This window comes from Caretta caretta, chromosome 3, assembly GCF_965140235.1.
Source record: "Caretta caretta isolate rCarCar2 chromosome 3, rCarCar1.hap1, whole genome shotgun sequence".
NCBI lineage: Eukaryota > Metazoa > Chordata > Testudines > Cheloniidae > Caretta > Caretta caretta.
The window spans coordinates 28,354,688-28,378,817 of NC_134208.1; the positions used below are offsets into that span (position 1 = coordinate 28,354,688).

Sequence of the window (24,130 nt, forward strand, 5' to 3'; positions counted from 1 at the left end):
GACTTTGGGACAGTCCAAAGTCCTTTTGGATAGAATCCACTTTGGCCTGTAGGAGGTTGATAGTTCCTTGACCCACCTGGTGTCCAAGGTAAGTCACTCTGTTTAGGCCTATTTGACACTTCTTAGCCTTAACAGTTAGTCCTGCCTCCCTTATGCGCTCAAAGACTTTTTGTAAATGTTCCACGTGTTCTGCCCAGGAATCCAAAAATATGGCCACATCGTCAAGGTAGGCAACTGCATATTCTCCTAGTCCCGCTAGGAGACCATCTACAAGTCTTTGGTAGATGGTGGGTGCATTCCGCAGCCCGAAAGGGAGTACATTAAATTTATACAGCCTGACATGTGTGGTGAAGGCTGACCTTTCCTTGGAGGATTCATGTAGCGGTACCTGCCAGTACCCCTTGGTTAATTCCACGGTAGAGATGAACTGGGCCCATCCCAGTTTCTCCAATAGTTCATCTGTGTGTGGCATTGGATAGTTGTCTGGCCGAGTTACAGCATTTAGCTTATGGTAGTCCACACAAAAACGTATCTCCCTATCTGGTTTGGGAACCAGAACCACTGGAGATGCCCATGCACTGCCAGAGGGGCGGATTACACCCATCTGTAGCATATCCTGGGTCTCCCGTTCTATAGCAGTTTTAGCTTGAGGAGACACCGGGTAAGGTTGGACTTTAATTAGGTGAGCATTACATGTGTCAATGGAGTGGAATGCCCATTCAGTCAGTCCTGGGGTGGCTGAGAACGTTGGCGCGTAGCTAGTGCCCAGCTCCTGGATCGCTGTCGCTGCATACGCCCAAGGGTCATGGAGAGGTTCACCTCTTCCACGCCACCTTCACTTTTCCCTTCGTAGTAGACACCTTCAGGCCACTCAGCGTCGTCTCCTCCCTGGGCTATAAAATGACAAACCTTTAACTCTCTGGAATAAAAGGGCTTTAGAGAATTAATATGGTACACCTTAGGCTTTCAGTTGGAGGTGGGGAATGCTATAAGACAATTAACAGCTCCCAGGCACTCCTGGACTGTGAATGGCCCTTCCCACGATGCTTCCATTTTATGGGCCTGGAGCGCCTTTAAGACCATGATCTGGTCCCCTACTTTGAAGGAACGCTCTCTGGCATGTTTATCATACCAGGTTTTTTGCTCTTTTTGAGCATCCTGTAAGTTTTCTTTAGCAAGGGCTAAAGAGTTTCGGAGGGTGTTTTGTAGGTTGGTTACAAAGTCCAGAATGTTAGTTCCTGGAGAAGGTGTAAATCCATTGCTGCTTCACTAACTGTAATGGCTCCTTAACTTAGCGGCCATATACAAGTTAAAATGGTGAAAACCCTAAACTGAGATGTGTACAGCTCTGTAGGCATAGAGCAACTGCTGCAACACTAGGTCCCAGTCACTGGAGTGCTCATTTATGAATTTACGTATCATGGCCCCCAAAGTTCCATTAAACTTCTCCACCATGCCATTTGTTTGATGGTGGTAAGGAGTGGTAACCACGTGATTTACCCCTTGAGCTTCCCAAAGGCTTTCCATAGTTCCTGCCGGGAAATTAGTTCCTGCATCTGTGAGGATGTCGGAGGGCCAACCTACCCTGGCAAAAATGTCTGCTAGTGCCTGGCACACACTTTTAGCCCTAGTGTTGCTTAGAGCTACTGCTTCGGGCCATCGGGTGGCAAACTCCATGAAAATCAGTATGTACTGCTTTCGTCTGTGTGTCTTTTTCAGAAGAGAACCCAGAATATACACAGCTACTGGCTGAAATGGAACCTCAATGATGGGGAGTGGCTTGAGAGGGGCTTTGACCTGGTCTTGGGCCCCGGCTTGTTACATTTAAAACATCGTCCAGCTGACGGGTCACTGGGGCGAAGTGGGTTGCTGGAGAACAGTGTGGCGGGACGATAAGGTGTCTGGAGTGTTCCTTGGGGTTCAGTTGGGGCCTTGGGTTGCCCCTGGTAGTAGGGTGTGGTCTGAGGTTGTCCCTTCTGGTATCTGCTCCAACTGCGACCAGTTTTCTTCTTTTCTGCCACCTCCACTCATTTGGCTCCAATCTCCCTTGCCTCGATTACCGTTTTGGGCTTCCCACCTAGGATGTCTCTTTCTATTTCCTCAGGAACACCCTCTAAGAACTGCTCCATTTGCATTAGGAAGGGCAAATCTTCTGGAGATTTAACACTTGCCCCTGATATCCAGGCATCCCAATGTTTCACAATGTGGTAGGCATGTTGGGTAAATGACACGTCTGGTTTCCACCTTAGGACTCTGAATTGTTGACGGGAATGCTCGGTTGTTAGCCCCATTCTGACTCTCGCCTTGGTTTTAAACAGTTCATACTTGTTCATGTGGTCCTTAGGGATTTCAGCCGCCATCTCAGCTAAGGGTCCACTGAGCTGTGGCCTCAGCTCTACCATGTATTGTTCTGTAGAGATGCTGTACCCAAGGCAGGCTCTTTCGAAGTTTTCTAAGAAGGCCTCAGTATCATCGCCTGCCTTGTAGGTGGGGAACTTCCTGGGATGTGAAGCAGTACCTGAAGAAGGATTGCTAGGGTATATTGTTGGTACATTCTGCTGAGCCTTTGCCTTCTCCATCTCCAGTGCATGCTTCTTCTCTTTTTCCTTTTCCTCCAGTTCTTTTCCTCTTGCCTCCATTGCTTTTTCCCTGGCCTCCAATGCTCTCCTGTGGGCAGCCTCTTGTTTTTTTTCTGCCTCTTTCACTGCCTCCAGTTTTCTTCTGTGCGCAGCCTCCCTTTGCTCCTCAGCATGCTTCCATTCTGTTTCCTTTACCTCCATAGCTCTCCTGTGGGCAGCCTCTTTGCTTTTTTCTGCCTTGGATTCTGTCATCTTAGCCTCTCTGTTTTTAACTAACTTTACACCAGAGAGTTAAAAAAAAAAAAAAAACTTGGCTTGTAAAATTTTGCTGTGCTGTAATATGATACCTATGTTCTCTGATAGCTATTTCAGCCTACAGAAAAATCCTTTGTCTCCAGGCAAATAGACAGAAAAACCCTCTAGTTGCTCTTTGTTGAAAAACAAACAAACAAACAAAAACCAAAAAACCCTCTTCAAGTCTGTGAAAAACTTGTGAATTTCCCTGCAGGAGGTTAACTACCCTGCCTTGAGGTAGAGAAAACTCCAGCTCAAAAAAGACAAATCCCTTTGTTATGCCTGCTGCTCTGGCCCCCAGGCAGAGACAAAAAAACTCTAACTGCTTTCAGCTTAAAACTTGTTTCCAAGCAGCCCAAAGGGGGAAAAAATGTCCTTTTAAAATCCTACTGTGCTTCTGCTTCAAAATTATCTAAAAAAAAATCTCAAAATTATCTAAAAAAAAAATCTTAAAATGATCCCACCACTCTGCCACCATGTCAAGGTTCCTTCCCCACTCTGAACTCTAGGGTACAGGTATGGGGACCTGCATGAAAGACCCCCTAAGCTTATTCTTACCAGCTTAGGTTAAAGACTTCCTCAAGGTACAAACTTTGCCTTGTCCTTGAACCCTATGCTGCCACCACCAAGTGTGTTAAACAAAGACCAGGGAAAGAGCCCACTCGGAGATGTCTTCCCCACAAAATATCCCCCCAAGCCCTACACCCCCTTTCCTGGGGAAGGTTTGATAAAAATCCTCACCAATTTGCATAGGTGAACACAGACCCAAACCCTTGGATCTTAAAGAACAATGAAAAAGCAATCAGGATCTTAAAAGAAGAATTTTAATTAAAGAAAAGGTAAAAGAATCACCTCTGTAAAGGATGGTAAATACCTAACAGGGTAATCAGATTCAAAACATAGAGAATCCCTCTAGGCAAAACCTTAAGTTACAAAAAGACACAAAAACAGGAATATACAGTCTATCCAGCACAGCTTATTTACCAGCCATTTAAACAAAATAGAATCTAACACATTTCTAGCGAGATTACTTACTAACTTAACAGATGTTCTGAAGAGCATTCCTGACCTGGTCCCGGCAAAAGCATCACACAGACAGACAGACCCTTTGTTCCCTCACCTCCCCCCACCCCAGCTTTGAAAGTAACTTGTCTCCTCATTGAGTCATTTTGGTCAGGTGCCAGTGAGGTTATCCTAGCTTCTTAACCCTTTATAGGTGAAAGGGTTTTGCCTCTGGCCAGGAGGGATTTTATAGTTCTGTATACAGAAAGGTGGTTACCCTTCCCTTTATATTTTATATTCCAGTTTTGATGAACCAGCAATCCAGAAAGCTCACATAGTATTTGTTGTGATTGTTAAAAAATTACAGGGTGGTCTGACCACTAAAAACAATATTTTCATCTAAAAGATAAAAACCTGTTATGATTTGCATTACTTTGGTTATAAAAAACAGCATCAGTCTACGGCAAGAGCTATTAGAAATAATGGGTCCCCTGATTAGTTATCCTTAGAAAGGAATATAAAATATTGCTGAATAAGAAAACAGCCCTGTGGAAGAAATTTGAACTCATGACCACAGGAAAAAAGAAATCTGTATTTTGGACGTTGCTGGCCATAGGCTATGAGAAAATTAAGGTAAATTTCAGAGCCCTGATTCCCAATATGCTTTTGGAGAGACATTTTTCTGACCCTTATTATCAGTCATTTGTTATGGTACATCTCAATGGACCTCAGCTGTTTTCCCTTTCAGACTGGCTCTCAGTCACCACCAAGGAAGTCTGCTGGTTCATTAAAATTCTATGCCACAATAAAGCTTATCGAGAAGATCTTATCCTAGCAGAAGTTTATATAGACAATACTGATTGGCAGTCCTGTGTAGGCAGAGTTCTTTTTAGTGTAAATAAAGGGACTTTTCTCCAGGTTGATCCACTGACACTATTGTTACCATTTATAAAAAATGGACACAAATGATCCTGGGCATCATAGAATAATAGAAGTGTAAGACTGGAAGGAAATCATAGAATCATAGAATACTAGGGTTGGAACAGACCTCAGAAGGTCATCTAGTCCAACTTCCTGCTCAAAGCAAGACCAACACCAACTAAATTATCCCAACCAGGGCTTTGTCAAGCTGTACAAAGGTGGGAGATCACCCTGCAGCCTCCCCACCCCCAGGACACGGACTCAGTGGTGAGGCTGCACCCAACCCTGACACAGCAGATGACATTGGACTACCCCAGAAACACCCTGGTGCCCTGCCCCTCTGTGATAGGTGCACCAGGTGTGGGGCAGGCAGGCTCAACCAGGCAGGATCCAAGTGTGGAGGGGCTCAGTGTGGGGGATCCAGGTATGGGGTGAGAGGATTTGGTGTGGGACAGTCTGGGTGAAGGCAGCTCAGTGGGTGGTCTAGGTGTGTGGGGGGGATCTTGAAGCACAGAAGCAGTCCAGGTGTAGGGACAATGGGACTCTGCAGAGGCTTCCAGGTAAAAGTGGTTGGGGCTCAGAAAAGGGGGTCTGAATGTTGGGGTCTCAGCAGGAGGATCTGGATGCTGGGGGAGTGGGGCTTGGTGGGGCCTGGGTGCAGCTAATTGGGAGTCAGTAGTAGTGGGGGTCTGGATGTGGGGGCTCTGGGTGGTGCAACAGGTGGGACTTGTCAGGGTGGGAGTTTGAGTGCAGGGAGCTCGGTGGGGGGAAGTCTGGGTGCAAGGGTGTGGGTCTGGAGGAAAGGGTTGAGGTTCAGTGTGGTGGGGTTTGGGTATGGAGTGCCAGGGTGGGTTCTGGGTGTATGGGGTGAGGCTTGGTGGGGGTGTCTGGGTATGGGAGTTTGGGGGATGCATGGGGGTTGGGAGGAGCTCCACATACAGAGACCCCTCCCCAGGCAGCTGAGAAGTGATGGGGGCAGGAAGCAGGGGAGGATGCTGAGCTTCCTGCAGTTGGGGGAGGTTTCTGGGGGTGGGTCTGACTCTGCCCCAGCCATTCCATGCAGGGAAAGAGGAAGTCCCATCCTCTCCTGCCTCCAGCCCAGCTGAAACTAGCAGCTGATCCCGGCTCAGGGTAGAAGTCACTGGCTGGGGTGTCCCCAGTCCTGTAGTTATTTACCTCTCCACCAGCTGCTCAGGGTGCCGGAAATGATGTACCTGCTCAGCTAGAGAGTGGTGTGTGACTGCTCTTGAAGCTTCCCTTTGCTTCCTTGTCAGAAAGACATTTTTCTGTGGGGGAAGCAAAGAAATTTGCAGGGGACATGAATTCTGTGCACACTCCATGGGGCAGAATTCCCCCAGGAGTAACTTCTGCATGTCCAGCTTTTTTAAATAGTCCTTAACCTGTTCTTTCACCACTGAGGGCTGCTCACCTCCCCTCCATACTGTGCTGCCCAGTGCAGTAGTCTGGGAGCTGACCTTGTCTATGAAGACCGAGCAAAAAAAGCATTGAGTACATCAGCTTTTTCCACATTATCTGTCACTAGGTTGCTTCCCCCATTCAGTAAGGGTCCCACACTTTCCTGGACCTTTTTCTTGTTGCTAACATACTTGTAGAAACCCTTCTTGTTACCCTTCACATACCTTGCTAGCTTCAACTCCACTTGTGCTTTTGCCTTCGTGATTACATTCTTGCACATTCGAGCAATATCTTTATACTCCGCCCTTGTCATCTGTCCGAGTTTCCACTTCTTGTAAGCTTCCATTTTGTGTTTAATCTCTCTGAAGATTTCTCTGTTAAGCCAAGCTGGTTGCCTGCCATATTTGCTATTCTTTCTGCACATCGGGATGGTTTGTTCCTTCGCCGTCAGTAAGACTTTTTTAAAATACAGCCAACTTCCCTGGACTCTTTCCCCCCTCATATTAGCCTCCCAGGGGATCCTGCCCATCAGTTCCCTGAGGGAGTCAAAGTCTGCTTTTCTGAAGTCCAGGGTCCGTATTCTGCTGCTCTCCTTTCTTCTATTTGTCAGGATCCTGAACCTGACCATCTCATGGTCACCGCAGCCCAGGTTGCCACCCAATTTTACTTCCCCTACCAATTCTTCTTTGTTTTTGAGCAGCAGGTCAAGAGGAGCATGGCCCCTAGTTGGTTCCTCGAGCACTTGCATGAGGAAGTTGTCCCCAACAGTCTCCAAAAGATTCCTAGATTGTCTGTACATTGCTGTATTGCTCTCCTAGTAGATGTCAGGGTGATTGAAATTCCCCTTGAGAATCAGGGCCTGTGATCTGGAAACTTCTGTTATTTGTTTGAAGAAAGCCTTGTGTACCTCATCTTCCTGGTTTGGTGCTCTATAGCAGACACCCACATCACCCTTGTTGCTCTTGCCTCTAAAATTAACCCAAAGATTCTCAACAGGCTTTGCTCCAGTTTCATACTGGAGCTCTGAGTCCCTTGCATTCAAGGCAGGGGACTCAGGTAGGACTGTGTAATAAATTACTAACCAGTTAGTCACTTAGGGGTGTTTTTTGAAGGTCTATGGCAGATATCTGCTGGGAAGTTAAACAACTGGGCAGAGAGTTGTAATTTATTTGCCAAGGAACTAGTCAGTTTCAGGCATGGCCACTCTACCATTATTAATTGTTTTGTCCTATCCTTCCCAAGGGGGAATTTTATACAACCCTTGTTAACTTGAAATCAGCTATTGTCTCTGCTGAAAGAGAACACAAAAAGGGATCCCCATCACAGAGAGAGCAATGGAAGAGACAGATTGAGGCTGTATCTTTTCCTCATCATCTGGGCTTCTGATGGAGGTGCACCAAGTATGTGCCTGGGTCCTATCCCTGGTCTATCCCTAGAACTGTGGAGCATCCTTCTAAGTGTCTGAATATAGAGAATGCTGAGGTAGTCAACCCCTCCTCACTCTCCATGTGTGAAAGGAGAAGATCTCAATGTAAAGAGTCCCCTCACAGATATGGGAAACAAGTTCCACACTTAGATTTCAGGTTTTCCCAGTGATAATCTACATAATAATCTACAGCCACTCCACTGCATAGCACCCAAAGTCATATATAATCCTGCCAAACAGTAACACTTACCACATGCTATTTCCTATATAGGGGCTGATCATGTAAGATCTATTTAAAAGTTAGTAGGAGTAGACATACAGGTCCAAAGAAGTACTCAGCATCTTGCAGGATTGTCAATAAACCATACAGATGTCATTCACCCTACAAACCACCACACTAAGACATCTATTCGTATCTGATCTCTCCATTCAAGGAAAATCTATTAAGCCTATTCAATACCTGATGGTAGGTTAAGATTTCCACCCTTCACCTTTATGAAAGATATGCACCTGTTTTTCATATACCAAGCACATATATGATCAAAAGAGAGCACCGTAACTTATAAGGTACTCCAAACAGAAGCTATTTTAATAAAATAAGGAAACCAGCATCTATAAATCCGCAAATATAAAAAATAAAGGACTACCCTGTACTTATTCTTTGTCACAGGGACAAGTGCAGGATAGTCAAGTTATAGTTGACTGCCAGCCTTAACTAGGGTCCCAGACTGCCAGCAATGAATTCTGTCTTAAGGGAGTATTTGTCAAGACTATTGTGTGAAATTTAAATGAAAATTTGAATTTAATTATGTCTCTACAAGTGTAACTATTTTATAATGGGACAGCAACACATCTTATGTGGCCAGACTTTAACTTCTCTTTGTTAACTGAAATATTTTTCAGATTAATAGGTGCAGAGTGTATAATGATTAAGACTGTGATTTAGTCATGGGTATTTTTAGTAAAAGTCATGGACCGGTCATGGGCAATAAACAAAAATTCAGGCCCGTGACCTGTTCATGATTTATATTAAAAATACCTATGCTTAAATTTAAGTTCAAAGCATTACTATTATCAAGCTTTCCATTTTTCCTTGAAGACCTAAACTGGTCTTGCAAATGTATGAATTGTCTAAAACGAATCCACTCATTCTAATGACTATTAAGAACCTCTGCCCTTTATTTTAGGTAGGCTCAGTGTTTGCAGTATCATAGTTGTACTGTATTTAATGTGCTCTTACCAGATGATTATAAATTAATATAGCATCTTAGTCTTAGTCCATAGAATACAAAACAAATAAGTTATAAAATCAGCTCAGCAAGATGAATGATTTAGAACCTCCAGATCAGCAGTTTTCAGCCAGGGTCCGAGCACCCCTGTGGGGCCATGAGCAGGTTTCAAAGGGTCCTCAAAACAGGGCTGGCATTAGACTCATTGGGGCCCAGGGCCGAAAGCCAAAGCCACACTGCACTAAACCCCGCCACCCGGGGTCAAAGCTGAAGCCTGAGCAGCATAGATTCTCAGGTCCCATGGAGTTGCCCTGCTTGCTACCCCCAATGCAGGCCCTGGCTTTTATATGCAGAAAAAATCCCGTTGTGGCACCGGTGGGCGATGGAGTTTTTAATAGCATGTTGGGGTGACCTCAGAAAGAAAAAGGTTGAGAACCCTTGCTCCAGATCACCCCTTCCCCCAGGATTAGTTATACCTTTAACTATCATAACCCCTGAGAGAGTATCCAAAAAACAACAGGACACTTTATTTAGGTCATAAGGAGCCTCCCTTTCACATACTTTCCTCTTGTTTTTGCGATTGGCCAGACAAAGAGGGTGACAGCCTGTATAATCGAATCATTTGTTACATAGTAAGTTTTCTAGTTTGAGACAGTATTGTAGAGCATCTGAGTAAGGACTGGGGTTAACCATTTTTCTCAGGTGACAGTACAGTTTACAGGAAAGTAGATAGTGTGCTGTGTTGATTTGAAGACTTATTTATTATATTGTGTACTGTGACATCAGGCTAAGATGCTATATTATTAAAATAATGTTATAGGGTTCCAGATTTTTAAAAGTTGTAAATATTTAAATATCCAGTATTTAGAACTTCAGCTCTTAAAAAAAAAAAAAAAAAAAAAAAAAGGTAAAGAGATAAGTCTTAGTGTCTCAAATTGCAGCCAATCAAGAATAGGAAACTAAGTCTCCTTTTGAAAATAAGTGTTGAATTACAATTCAGTTGTAATTCATTGAAGTTGTTTAGTTTGAGATGTTTTGTCTTGTGGAAATCCTCAAAAAGTTGCTTATGATTAGAAGACTATGTAAAATTATAATCACTGGAATAAAAATCAGTGACTAAAACTTGGACAATAGAATTTTAAACAGTAATAGTTATCACAGGCTTTAGGCCAATTTATACATGTGTAAACATGGGGAAAAATGTAAGTCAATGGACTTAACCTGCTTAAAATAGATACAACAAAAATAGAGTCATGCTGTCTGCTATAAATATACTGAATTTAAAATCTATGTAAACCATAATCTCTGAAGCTCAAGGTTAATACATATTCTTGGGACAATGACAGCTTACAAAGTCTGAACTGGATATTGAGATTCATGTAATAAACATGAACAAAAGACATCCAAAATGGTTAAAATTAGAGCAGGTCAAAAAATACCATTTCCTCCAGTCCAGGATAGAATTTCAGGTGGGTAGGCGAAAGAGATGCCCCCTACCCCAGAACAGCCAATAGCCTAGATGTTAGGTTACTCATCTAGAATGTGTGAGACCCAGTTTCAAGTCTTTGCTCTGCCTAACTTTCCTACATACCAGCTGAGTGCCCGAACCACCAGGGCATAGACTATTCTGAGCTATTGTGTTTTCCCATGAAACATATTTCATTCCAGTGTGAAGAGGAAAAAAACCCTCAATTTTGTGAAATGGAATTCTTGATTTCTGGCCAGCCCTACTTAAGTCAATCATGAACCTTCTATAGTACACATATTTATTGCATATTTATTGTGGTACCTAGGACAATGTCCTAGGTTTTGTGTACAATAGACTTTGGACCTCAAGTTAGCCATTTGCTAATGAATGTGCTGTAGCACATAGTTTGTAAAGGCTAGTCTGACACTCCACAAAATATTCTACTAGGTCTTTTCTTTGGTTTGCTGTGTCTCACTTGTCCCTCCCTTTCCCACTTAGGATTGCTTAAAGGGATAGAACAGGCTGCAAGTTTCCATTCAGGCTACTTGTTTCTTCTGCAAGGGAACACTTATGCCAATACCAACCATGCAATGTCTTTCACAGGAGTAAGATGTATCTTAAAAGGATGGCTATATTACTATGGGAATTGTTACAGGATAAGTTGAAGGGTCCACATAAGTCTAGTTTCTGGTCATTGAAAGTGGCCTATAGCAGATGCTTCATAAGAAGATACTAGAGTTCTTGTAATTGACTGTGGATAAATCCTGGGCCCAATGAAATCAATAACAATATTCTTATTGGCTGCAAAGGGGCCAGGATTTCACGAAAAAAGTCTTCTATCTTCCAAAGTCAGCTTGGAACAGCCATAGGCGTAGTCCATTGTCTAGTGCAGACCAGCCTGAAAACATTTAATTTGTGAATGAAACCTTTCAAATTTAATTGGCGAATGAAACTTTTCAAATTCAGCAATCACTGAGCAGAAAATATGATACCGTTGACTTTTTGGGTAATATAGACATAGATGAATTTAATACACAAAGTATTAAACAGGAATCTATAGAATTGAGGTTTTTGTAGATTAAGGCCAAAAGGGACCATTAGATCATCTTGTCTGATCTCCTGTATAATAAAGGTCATAAGTTTTCATCCAGTTACTCCTGTACTAGTGATGGACCCATGACTTTGCCACACAAGTTTATGACTTTATGGTAAGTATGAGTGAGGGTGGGTAAGTGAATGTGTGTGTTGTGCCAGGAGATTTGTATGTGGGTAGTGAATGAGGGGTGTGAACTGCCTCAAGGGGCTGTGCTTGGGGTTATTGTGCGTGCTGTCGCACAGGTATGGCAGTTGGGCCAAGTAATCCACCATCTATGCAGGTTCCTTTATATAACCCATGCTACTGTTACATGCAAATTAGCTGTAGAGAAAGGGTGGTGACTGGGTGAGTTACCATGGTGTAGGACTCTTGGCATGACGTAGATAGATGCCTTAGTGTAGATGTACACTGCACAAGTGTAATTCATAAAGTCAAAATGGCTGAGAACTTAAACTGGAGGGCAAAAGACTGTGAAACTTAATGATGATTCAGCCTATTGATATTCTGAACAAAAAGCTCTCAGCCATGCTGGTATCTGCTTCCATTGCTTCACACTGACTATATAATGACAGGTTTCAGAGTAGCAGCCGTGTTAGTCTGTATTCGCAAAAAGAAAAGGAGTACTTGTGGCACCTTAGAGACTAACAAATGTATTTGAGCATAAGCTTTCGTGATTGTATCCGATGAAGTGAGCTGTAGCTCATGAAAGCTTATGCTCAAATACATTTGTTAGTCTCTAAGGTGCCACAAGTCCTCCTTTTCTTTTTACTGACTACATAGACACAATAGGTTTCAGCATGATGGAGTGTTTTTTCCTGGAATTGTGTTACATAGAATGACCTCAGTAACTTGTTTGACCAAGCATTGTCCAAACAGGCATCCTGTCTCACTTTGACAACGTTAAAAGATGGTGAATCCATCCACTTATCTTGGCAGTTTAACCACTGGAACAAGCATCCTCAGTGTTAAAGAGATGCCGTATTCCTAAGTAGAACTTGTTTTTGCTTTAACTTCCAGCTTGTTGTGCTATTCTCTGCTAGATTAAAGAGTCCGAGTGCCCAGGATTTTCTCAATGTGAAGGCAAAGCAGAATGCTTTTGTAATGGTTACCCAGCATGAGGATTAGTTTAAGTACTCCACAATATATTTAATTCACCCCACCTCACTCTCCCCAGCTCAAAGTAAGCTGATATGTAGTGCTGATATGTTTTCCATCTCAACCCATTATTCTACCCCATGATCCTTTCAAACAGCATGGGCCTGGCAAGTGAAAGCTATTCACATATTTCCAACTCCTATAGACACCAGTGCTCTGCATTGCCTTGAAAGCCTATGAAATGTTGTCCAACTCCTGAACTGCCAAGTGCAATCTGCAGCCTTGGCTCAGGGAAGGTGCATTATTAGTATGCAAACTCATAACTCAGACTGACAAAACAAACATTTAAAAAAGGAACCAAAGCTCACAAAAACTACTTATTTGCTAATAGCCTGAAGTAGTCCTAGTGACTGAGAGTTTTAGCTGAAGACTTATAGGTTGTGATGCGCAGTGTTGCATGGGATTTATACTGGAAAATGTGCTTCTATAAAACAGATGTCTGCATCCCCTGCGTTTTGCAGGCACTGTAAGAGAGATGTCAAGAGGTTCCAGAATAAATTGATAGCAATGATTCACCGTTATTTGTTTGCAGTAGCTGCAGTGTTTGCAGTGTGCACAGTGCTTTCCAAACACAGAGAATGCACAAGGCCTCCCTGGGTTTACAAGTTAATCATGTTACAGTTTATAACCTGGGTAACTTTTTTTGGAGGGCATAATATATTAATTATCCCCAACTCCTAGAACTTATCCTTAGTCAGCCAGCCTCTAACACGGGGTGCAGCAGAAGAGGCTTTTATGGGGAGAGAGAGAGAGAAGTGGCATGGCAGGTGTCCTGAAAGGCCATTCCATGCATAGAGCACAACATAAAAGTGAGTGCAGAAATGGTTATGGCTGAAAAATTTGTATTTCATACCTCTGCTTTGATCTGGTATGGCATTACCTATGTTCCCTTCAGCATAAGTGATAACACATGAAACATATACCCCGAACCACAGTGCAAATTCATTTTTGGCTTCTAGTCTGTCAATATACTGGTGGGTTGCTGAAGAACAGATATTGATGCAGTAGCCAAGTTTTTGATCATGCCATAATGCAATCAGCCCGATACCATCTCTGTGCTAGGAAAAATCCTAGTCAGGAAAGTAATGGATATCATAGTCCTTTCTTTCAGCAAACATTGTAGACTTCCACAGATGATTCCTATTCACAGACAATAAAGGTTACTGTATGGGACCTAGTCCGAATCCTTAGGGCTCTGTAGAGGCAAAAGAGAACCAGATTCATAGGGTGACCTGATCAGCCTGCATATTTGGCATGGTAGAAACATTTTCAAAATGTTTTTTCCCTGGGTTGCCACCCTCTGAACCCCAGTATGGAAGAAATTTGGCTGGGAGAATCTATAGGAATTCAAAAAATATTTGAGCAAATACTTGTTCATCTGCACAAAATGCAGCTAGCTACAGCAGACATCCACTGAAGGAAGAATTGAATTGATAGCAAAAAGGCTGAACAGAAGGGATGAGCCATTAGAATACTGACTTGTAGGTACAACACACCAGGTAAAATTTCGAATCCAGTTTTTAGAAGCAGCTTCATCACAAAAGGCCAAATTCTGATACCTTTGAAAACACTTTTTACTTACTAACTCCATATATGACAGTAGTCCCTCTAACTTCCACAAGACTGAGGGGGTCAAACACAAATGGACAAGGGTGATCCAATGGATATAGTGTACTTGGACTTTCAGAAAGCCTTTGACAAGGTCCCTCACCAAAGGCTCTTAAGAAAAGTAAGCAGTTGTGGGATAAAAGGGAAAGTCCTCCTGTGGACCAGTAGCTGGTTAAAAGACAGGAAACAAAGGATAGAATAGATGGCCAGTTTTCAGAATGGAGAGAGGTAAATAGTACTGTCCCATGGGTATCTGTACTGGGAAGAGTGCAATTCAATATATTCATAAGTGAGCTGGAAAAAGGGATAAACAGTGATGTGGCAAAAATTGCTGATACAAAATTACTCAGGATAGTTAAGTCCAAAGCAGACTGAGGAGTTACAAAGGAATCTCACAAAATTGTGTAACTAGGGAACAGAATGGCAGATGAAATTCCATGTTGATAAATACAAAGTAATGCACATTGGAAAACATAATCCCAACTATATATAGAAAATGATGGGGTCTTGTAGCGGGGTGGTCACCTGCTCCGGCCCTGAAGGGGTTAAAACAGCCCTGGGAAAGGGCTGCCCCTGGGAGCCAATAGGCTAGGCTGATTGGGGAAGCAGCCACAGCTCGGGCCACGCCCCAATCAGGCCACAGCTGGTCCTATAAAAGGGCTACTAGCTCTCTAGCTGTGGAGAGAGGTGGATCTGGCTGCCTGGGAGCTGAGCAGGTTACCCGAGTAGACCAGTTCTGGGGAAAGGCAAGAGGGGCTGGGGAGTTCCAGCCTGGCAACTCCCCAGGCTGAGGCCTTGGATAAGGCCCAAAGCAGGTATTGAGGCTACAGAGGTGTAGCCTGGGGTTAGGCAAAGGCAGCAGGTCCAAACCCCTGTGCCACATTGATAAGTGGTTTACAGACTGCAGTCTGCCCCAGTGGGTGTGGGGGCTAGATATGACCGTCAGTAGCCACTGAGGCAAGGTGGGGATAAAGGGTTGGGGGTTCCCCTGGGAGGGGAGACCCAGAGTGTGGTGACACTGCCAGGGGGCAGCACCCCAAGGCAAAGGGTCACCAGGGTCCGGGAGGGACATGGGTGCCAGCGGCAAGCAAGATAACGGCCTGCAGAGGGTGCTTGGGGTTGGAAGGGCTAATTCCCAGGATGACTAGCAGGAGGTGCTGCAACGGTGAGTCACTGCCTTGCTACAGGTCTAAACAGTTCTTACCACTCAAGAAAGATCTTAGAATCATTGTGGATAGTTCTCTGAAAACATCTGCTCAATGTGCAGCAGCAGTCAAAAAAGCGAACAGAATGTTATTAACCACTAGGAGAGGGACAGATACTAAGACAGAAAATAACATAATGCCACTATAAATCCAGGGTACACCTACACCTTGGATAGTGTGTGCAGTTCTGGTCAGCCCATCTCAAAAAAGATATTAGAACTGGCAAAAGTATACAGAAGGGCAACAAAAAAAAAGATTAGGTGCATAGAACCGCTTCCATATGAGGAGAGATTAAAGATACTGGGACTTCTTCAGCTTACAAGCAAGACCACTAAGGGGGCAATATTATAGAGCTACATAAAATCATGAATGGTGTGGCAAAAGTAAATAAGGAAGTATGATTTACCCCTTCACATAACACAAGAACCAGAGGTCACCCAATGAAATTAATAGGCAGTGGGTTTAAAACACAAACATAAGGAAGTACTTCTTCACACAACACAGTCAACCTGTGGAACTTGTTACCAGGAGATGTTGTTAAGGCCAAAAGTATAACTGGGTTCAAAAAAGAATTAGACAAGTTCATGGAAGATAGGTCTATCAATGTCTATTAGCCCAGATCAGGGATACAGCCCCATGCTCCTGGTGTCTTTTACCTCTGGCTGCCAGATGCTGGGACTGAACAGGGAATGGATCGCTTGATGATTGCCCTGTTCTGTTCATCCCCTCTGAAGCACCTGGTATTGGCCAATGTTGGAGTAATAGACACTAGGATAGATAGGTCATTGGTCTGATTCAGTGTGACCCTTCCTTCGTAGGCTGTTGGGGAATAAGACTTCTACAGTTAACAGAATCTGCACCAAAATAAACTTTTAGCTAAAAGTAATACAGCTCTGGAATGTTGTTTGGAACAACTGGAGCATAGTGATGTTCAAAAATGCTGTCAAACCTTGATAGCAGAAAACTGGATTTTTAAGTAAACAATTTTTATGGAAAGTGTCTGCCTTCCTTTATTTTTTTGTTGCAAAACTGAAAACCCAAAACTTGACAATTTGAGTAGTTTTCAGTAGGTTTTTTTTTTTTTTTTTGGTTTTCCAATGAAAAGTCAAGATTTTCTGTTAACAATTGTGAAAAAGAAAACAAATATTAATTTTCAGCAAAATTTCTATCCAAAAAACCTGACCAGCTCTCCTGAAAGCCAGTGGCCTGACCCTGAAGAATTACTTCAATGGGAGTTTTGCATTTGATTTCAATGGGAGCAGGATTCAAGTAAGATCCAGGAATGTAAGGTATCCCCTGGGAAATGATCCTAATCCCTCTCTCAAAATAGTATCGCCTAAATTATTGGCTTTAAATACTAAGGACCATATTGTCTGAGTAAAAATCATAGTGTATACTACAGAAAAAAAGGAAATCCAGAGGGAGACTGTAATGATTGTAGTTTCTTTTGTTCATATTCAGTAGCAGCTTATTGATAGCAGAAGCCTAGGACAAGAAAATGGAAATAAAAGGTAAACATCTTTCTGTCCTGATTTCCTTCCTGTGGTGTAAGCACAGAGAAGGAATTCAGAGAAGCAAATCAGAGTTTTGAATACAAAGAAACATTTCTTATTCCCAATCAAAGTAAGAGATGTTTGCAATAAACAATCCTATCTCTTTGGCAATGTGACAGTTGCAACTTGCCTGTTGGATAGAATAAGAGTCTCTGCCCTGGGAGAAAGAGGAGAAATCTACTGCACGAGGGTCTGAGATAGAGTTTAATAACCAAAATTTCCTTACTCTCCTTCAGTCCCTGAACTGATCTAATGAGCAACAGAGTCAAAGACCATGTGGTGCTTAATTTGATTTTCTGCTAGTTGTCATGGATCAAAGGTCACTTTGTTCACTCTGCAAAGATACCTGATTTAATTTTCTGGTTATAAGAGAATGAATTTACAGTTTGAGTTTTCACCAGAAAGCAGAGATGTGAGTGACTGTATATTACTTTTTAATGTTTCAGTGTAAACATAAGACATGGCTGGACTCCTTTCCCTCTCCCTCAAGGACAGTTAATAGACTTTATCCAAAACTACTTTATGATCTATGTAATCCTGTATCACACTAGAGCCAGTTACAGTAAAACTGCATTCTTGGTTTATACCTGGCTCTATGTTTGCCAAAATAATGAGTATGCAAATATTTTCTGTGCAATTCAAAGATATTTTTAAAGAGGTGTACAGATTTAGAGGTGTTGATAGATCTGATAGTGTGATACTATTGTGTGTGTACACACATACCTGTCTCTAAGGGTATGTCAAAGCTGTTGGATATATTCTATAGATTGGAAACTTGGGGGGGCATACATTGTATTTGTGGAGGACAGTATATCAAACCTACAAAATGCATAGAGAGAGGGAGGCTTCTTTTCCAAAAGTGAGGGAGATCTCAGTTGCATCATGTGAAAAGGAAAGAGTATTAGACACCATTTTGTAAGAAAGTTCTCATCACAGTGCTCATTGGGCAGCAAAAGCATGGCCATTGCTCAGCCACAATAATAAGATGCGTGGTATAGAAAGGCTAGGCCAGGACAAAAACGAAACCAAATGCCACAAAGTGGCACAAGCCCAGTACACAAGCCTAAGTGCTAGTTATTGAGGGTATAACCCAAAGCCCATGGTAGTCAAAGGGAGTCTCTTCACTGATTTCCATGGGCTTTGTATCAGGCCCATACACAGGCATGAGGATTCAGCCATGATACACATGAGGATAACAGAGACACTAACACAAGTGGGTTGTGGAGTCAAACTCAGGCCAAATGTTAGATTAGAGGTGGCTGGAAAGTATGACAAAAATAGAGTTTTGTTGGAAAATGCCAGTTCATTGAGCACAAGATGTCTCAAAAGCCAGCTGGGTTTGACAAAATTTTGTTCAATCACAGGCATGATTCTAGTACCCTGCCAACGCACCTGAAAGGTTGCTGGGAGCCTCAAGCATCAAGCCATAGCTCTAGAGTAGCCCCACCACACTGACTGGCCCAAGAGCCTTGAAGCTCTGGGATACCCAGTTCCAGGATAATCTATATGGGGGACTGTCCCAGAGCTACCAAACTTGGCAACTCTGGAAGCTGCTGACTTGACATTCTTGCATTCTTTTCATGTGAAATTAACAATGTCAGGCCATGTCTACACTAGCAATTATGATGGCAAAACTTGTCACTCAGGGGTGTGAAAAAACACTGCCCTGAGCGAACATACATTTTGCTGGCATAAGCACTCATACGCGCAGTGCTGTTCTGGTGGGAGACACTCTCCTGCCGACATGCGTTACCTAGGGAGGTGGTAGAATCTCCTTCCTTAGAGGTTTTTAAGGTCAGGCTTGACAAAGCCCTGGCTGGGATGATTTAACTGGAATTTGGTCCTACTTCGAGCAGGGGGTTGGACTAGATGACCTTCTGGGGTCCCTTCCAACCCTTATATTCTATGATTCTATGATTCTATGACACAGCTACCGTTGCTTGTTGAGACAGTTTTATTATGTCGATGGGCGAGCGCTCTCCTGTCAGCATAATGTGGCTACCTGAGTGCTCTTACAGTGGCACAGCTGTATTGGTGCAGCTGTGTCACTGTAAGCTTGTAAGTGTAGACTTGGACTCAGTTTCAGTAGCTGGTCCTGTGGAGCATATTTTGTTTCAGAAACACCATGTGCCAGTGTTTCCAAAACAAAATGTTTTCAGGATTTCCAGGGTGAGGATTTAGAATATATATATATATATTTTTAATTGGAACTAAACCAAGTTTCAAATATTTAAATTTCTCACAAACAAGAAATCCTATGTTTTAGCCAGGTCTTCCTTACAGCTGCTTTCCCGCTTCTGATCCCTTTACTGAGGGGATTAAGTAGTCTCAGTTTGGGGTGATTCACTGCAAGGTTGCACAGCCAAGGTTATAGAATCAGTCACCTTCTCATCCAACAACTCCTTTTGCTTATGTTAGCCTGCTCATAGATGCCATCAGGATATTAAGCAATCATTGTTTGTCAGGGGCGATCAGGGTAAAGTAAACAAATTCTTATTCAAATCACATCATTCACGTCACTCAATTAATTCCCTGTTTTAACGCATTCTTGAAACACTATTTTTGGGTATTTTCTGCATGCATGGAATATAACAGTCATATTGGGTCCATCTACCACAGTATCTTGTCTTTAGACAGGGGCCAATGCAAGGTGCTTCAGAGGGAATGAACAAAACAGGTAATCATCAAGTGATCCATCCTCTGTAGCCCATTTCCAGCTTCTGGAAAACAGAGGCTAGGGACACTTCAGATCATGGGTTTGCATCCCTGCCCATCCTGGCTAATAGCCATTGATGGACTTGGGGATTACAGTGGACGAGAAGCTGGATATAAGTCAATAGTGTGCCCTTGTTGCCAACAAGGCTAATGGCATGTTGGGCTGCATTAGTAGGAGCATTGCCAGCAGATCGAGGGAAGTGATTATTCCCCTCTATTCAGCACTGGTGAGGCCACATCTGGAGTATTGCATCCAGTTTTGGTTCCCCCCCCCCACCAAAAGGATAGGGACAAATTGAGTCCAGCAGAGGACAATGGAAATGATTAGGGGATGGGGCACATGTCCCTCTTAATCATCTCTTTTCCAAGCTGAAAAGTTCCAAATGAAATTAATAGACAGCAGGTTTAAAACAAATAAAAATAAGTATTTCTTCACAACAATGCACAGTCAACCTGTGGAACTCCTTGCCAGAGGATGTTGTGAAGGCCAAGACCATAACAGGGGTCAAAAAAGAACTAGATAAATTCATGGAGGATAGGTCCATCAATAGCTATTAGACAGGGTGAGTAGGAATGGTGTCCTTAGCCTCTGTTTGCCAGAGGCTGAGAATGAGCAACAGGGGATGGATCACTTGATGATTACTCCCTCCGTTCATTCATTACCTGGCACTGGCCACTGTCAGAAGACAGGATACTGGGCGAGATGGACCTTTGGTCTGACCCAATAGGGCCATTCTTATGTTCTTATTAACAGCTTGTGAGGAAGTTGTTCTGTACCCCTAATAATTTTTGTCATCCTTTTTGTACCTTTTCCAGTTCCAATATATCTTTTTTGAGTTGGGGCGACCAGATCTGCATGCACGATGCAAGATGTGGGCGTACTATGGATTTATATGGAGGCAGTATGTTATTTTCGGTCTTATTATCTATCCCTTTCCTAATGATTCCCAACATTCAGTTTGCTTTTTTGACTGCCACTACACATTGAGCAGCTGATTTCAAAAAAGTATCCACAATGACTTTAAGGTCTTTCTTGAGTGGTAACAGCTAATTTAGATCCCATCATTTTATATGAATAGTTGGGATTATGTTTTCCAGTGTGTATTAGTTTGCAGTTATCCGCATTGAATTTCACCTGCCATTTTGTTACCCAGTCACCCAGTTTTGTGAGATCCCTTTGTAACTCTTCAGTCTGCTTTGGACTTTTCTTGAGTAGTTTTGCATCATCTGTAAATTTTGCCTCCTCACTGTTTACTCCCTTTTCTCAGATTATGAATATGTTGAACAGTACTTGTCCAAGGGGGACCACCACTATTTACTTCCCTAACCACTTATTCCTACCCTTTGTGTCCTATCTTTTAACCAGTTACTGATGTAGGAGGGGACCTTCCTTCTTATCCCCTGACAGCTTACTTTGCTTAAGAGTCTTTGGTGTGGGACCTTGCCAAAGGCATTCTGAAAACCTAAATACAGTATGTCCACTGGATCACCCTTCCTTCCCCTCTGCTTCTGTATATTAGCCTAAACCTGTTACCACTGAAGACAATGGCAACATTCCTATTGATTTAACTGGGAACAGAACCGGGCCCCTCCTGCTAGAAGTTTCTAAAATCATCAGTTTAAGAGGTCTGCTTCCTTACTATCATCCTCCCTAACATGATTTGACTGTGGATTCTCTGAGCTCCATCTCCTTCTCTGTTGGATCCAAACATAACAAAATTCTCCTTTGGTTTCCTTGTTGTTCAAGGCTCCCTCCATCGTCAGAACTGCTTACCTCTTCTTAATCTTTCTTATGAATGATTCACGATCAGTCCAGGACCTCATTGGGACTGTAGTATTTGGGGCAGTGCCTTTAAGGACTGAGCTTTCCAGACAGAGTCTAGGCAGGGTGCTGTGAAACTCTTGTTATGTCCAGCCAGTTAGAACCACACTCCAAAGAAAGTAGAGCTCTTGCAAGCCTGTGATGCACTGTGTGATCTCTGACCACCACTTCTGAAACTCCGGTCCTTACTTTACTTGGGTGCTTAAATGGATGCTGATCTTTTTTTTTTTTTTTTTTTTTTTGGGGGGGGGGTGCAGGTTGGGTTTTTTTATTACGGTGCTAATAAATGATGGTCACATAAACACCACCCTATACCGGAAACCTACTGACCGCTATTCCTACCTACATGCCTCCAGCTTTCACCCTGACCACACCACTCGATCCATTGTGTACAGCCAAGCTCTGCGATACAACCGCATTTGCTCCAACCCCTCAGACAGAGACAAACACCTACAAGATCTCTATCAAGCATTCTTACAACTACAATACCCACCTGCGGAAGTGAAGAAACAGATTGATAGAGCCAGAAGAGTTCCCAGAAGTCACCTACTACAGGACAGGCCTAACAAAGAAAATAACAGAACGCCACTAGCCGTCACCTTCAGCTCCCAACTAAAACCCCTCCAACGCATTATTAAGGATCTGCAACCTATCCTGAAGGATGACCCAACACTCTCACAAATCTTGGGAGACAGGCCAGTCCTTGCCTACAGACAGCCCCCCAACCTGAAGCAAATACTCACCAGCAACCACATACCACACAACAGAACCACTAAGTCGCTATTTTACAACAAAAAATCTTAAAATCCGGACTCCAGCGAGAAACTGTTGAATTGGAATTCATTTGCAAATTGGATACAATTAACTTAGGCTTGAATAGAGACTGGGAGTGGTTAAGTCATTATCCAAGGTAACCTATTTCCCCTTGTTTTTTCCTCTCCCCCTCCCCCCAGACATTCTTGTTAAACCCTGGATTTGTGCTGGAAATGGCCCACCTTGATTATCATACACATTGTAAGGAGAGTGGTCACTTTAGATAAGCTATTACCAGCAGGAGAGTGGGTTTGTGTGTGTGATGGGGTGAGAAAACCTGGATTTGTGCTGGAAATGGCCCAACTTGATTATCATACACATTGTAAGGAGAGCGATCACTTTAGATAAGCTATTACCAGCAGGAGAGTGGGGTGGGAGGAGGTATTTTTTCATGCTTTGTGTGTATATAAAAAGATCTTCTACACTTTCCACAGTATGCATCCGATGAAGTGAGCTGTAGCTCACGAAAGCTCATGCTCAAATAAATTGGTTAGTCTCTAAGGTGCCATAAGTACTCCTTTTCTTTTTGCGAATACAGACTAACACGGCTGTTACTCTGAAACAAATGAGAATGAGTTAATACTACTGAAAGGGTTAAGGGGAATTTAAAAATATATCAAGGGAAAGACATGTTATGGGGAAAAGGTAACCATTAATATACAAGGAAGGGAATTAAATAAATTCTTGACCTCAGAGCAGAATGATTCTGTTCTAATCTGTTCAGGTTCTTATACCATGCCCTTTACTATAGTTTCTGAGTGGTTAAGAAACTGAACTTCTTCTGGGGGTCAGTACTAAATCATCAATGCAGAGCTGTTGCAACTGAATTTATATTAACACCTAGATGGGCATTGGGGAAAAAGCACACTTGGAATTATGTACTTCATTTTTAAGCAGCATTTAAGGACGATGTAGCAATTACTAGAAAAGTACATGCAACCATTGTAGGAAAAAAAAACAATTAGCAAGTGGCCTACAAATTAAAATAAAAATAATATGAAAAGGGCAACCCTAATTAACAGAACTGCAAGACCTGAGAGAGAAGTTATTGGTGGAATATTTGCAGAAATCAGCAGTTCAATACAGATTAATGACTCTAACCAGTCATATACTGTAGCAAACAATGAAGAAAGAGGAGTTTTAAATGGGAGTAGCTGCCTTCCTGCATACTGACTAGGAAAGAGATTTGAGAGTTACTATGGATAAAACTCCCAAGTCCCGCAGCAATTTGTGCAGTTACAATGAAGTAAGAATATATAGGGTACTAATGTTGAGTTGCTTTATGAAAAACATGGAATTCAAAATATAGTGTGTTATAATTTATTAACTCTGATGATGTAATGTAATTAACTCTGATGATGTATCTTTGAGATACACAGATTATGAAAAGTACTGTATTTGAAACTTCCCCCCCCCAATAAATACAGAAAACATTTAAATTACGTGAATTTTTACAAGATATTGTTAGCCAATATCATATATTTTTAAAAGGCTTTGTATTTTTGCTAACTTGTTTAACTATGAAACATGCTCCCAGCATGCTTTAAATTTATAGTGGAAATACATGGGTAGTTAAACTATGTATGCCCCTTGTTCCTTATACTTGTGGGAAATGGCAAAAACAAGATATATATTCTGTTAAGGCCTGCCAAATATGGGCAATGCTAGTTATCTGTTTTAGGGATAACTGGTATAAGATGCCTTCAGATGTCCTTGTGACCTGCAAAATAATTGGAAACTACATAAGAAGGGGTGTGAAAGATCTTTAATTAATAAAGAGGATTCTGTAGAATATTGTATCTGTTGTAAACAAGTGGGGTATAAAAAC

General features: G+C 42.5%; 1 protein-coding gene across 2 annotated transcripts in view; it reads right to left on the bottom strand.

Moving 5' to 3' along the window:
* Nucleotides 1-1,524: 1,524 nt before the first annotated feature.
* LOC125633213 (uncharacterized) overlaps nt 1,525-24,130 on the bottom strand; it is a 29,264-nt gene continuing 6,658 nt past the window's right edge. For both annotated transcript variants that reach the window (XM_048842199.2, XM_048842200.2), the window contains one exon: nt 1,525-2,831. In XM_048842199.2, the coding sequence (XP_048698156.2) occupies nt 2,028-2,831 (804 nt within the window). In that variant the 3' untranslated portion in view covers nt 1,525-2,027. The remainder of the gene's footprint in view (nt 2,832-24,130) is intronic.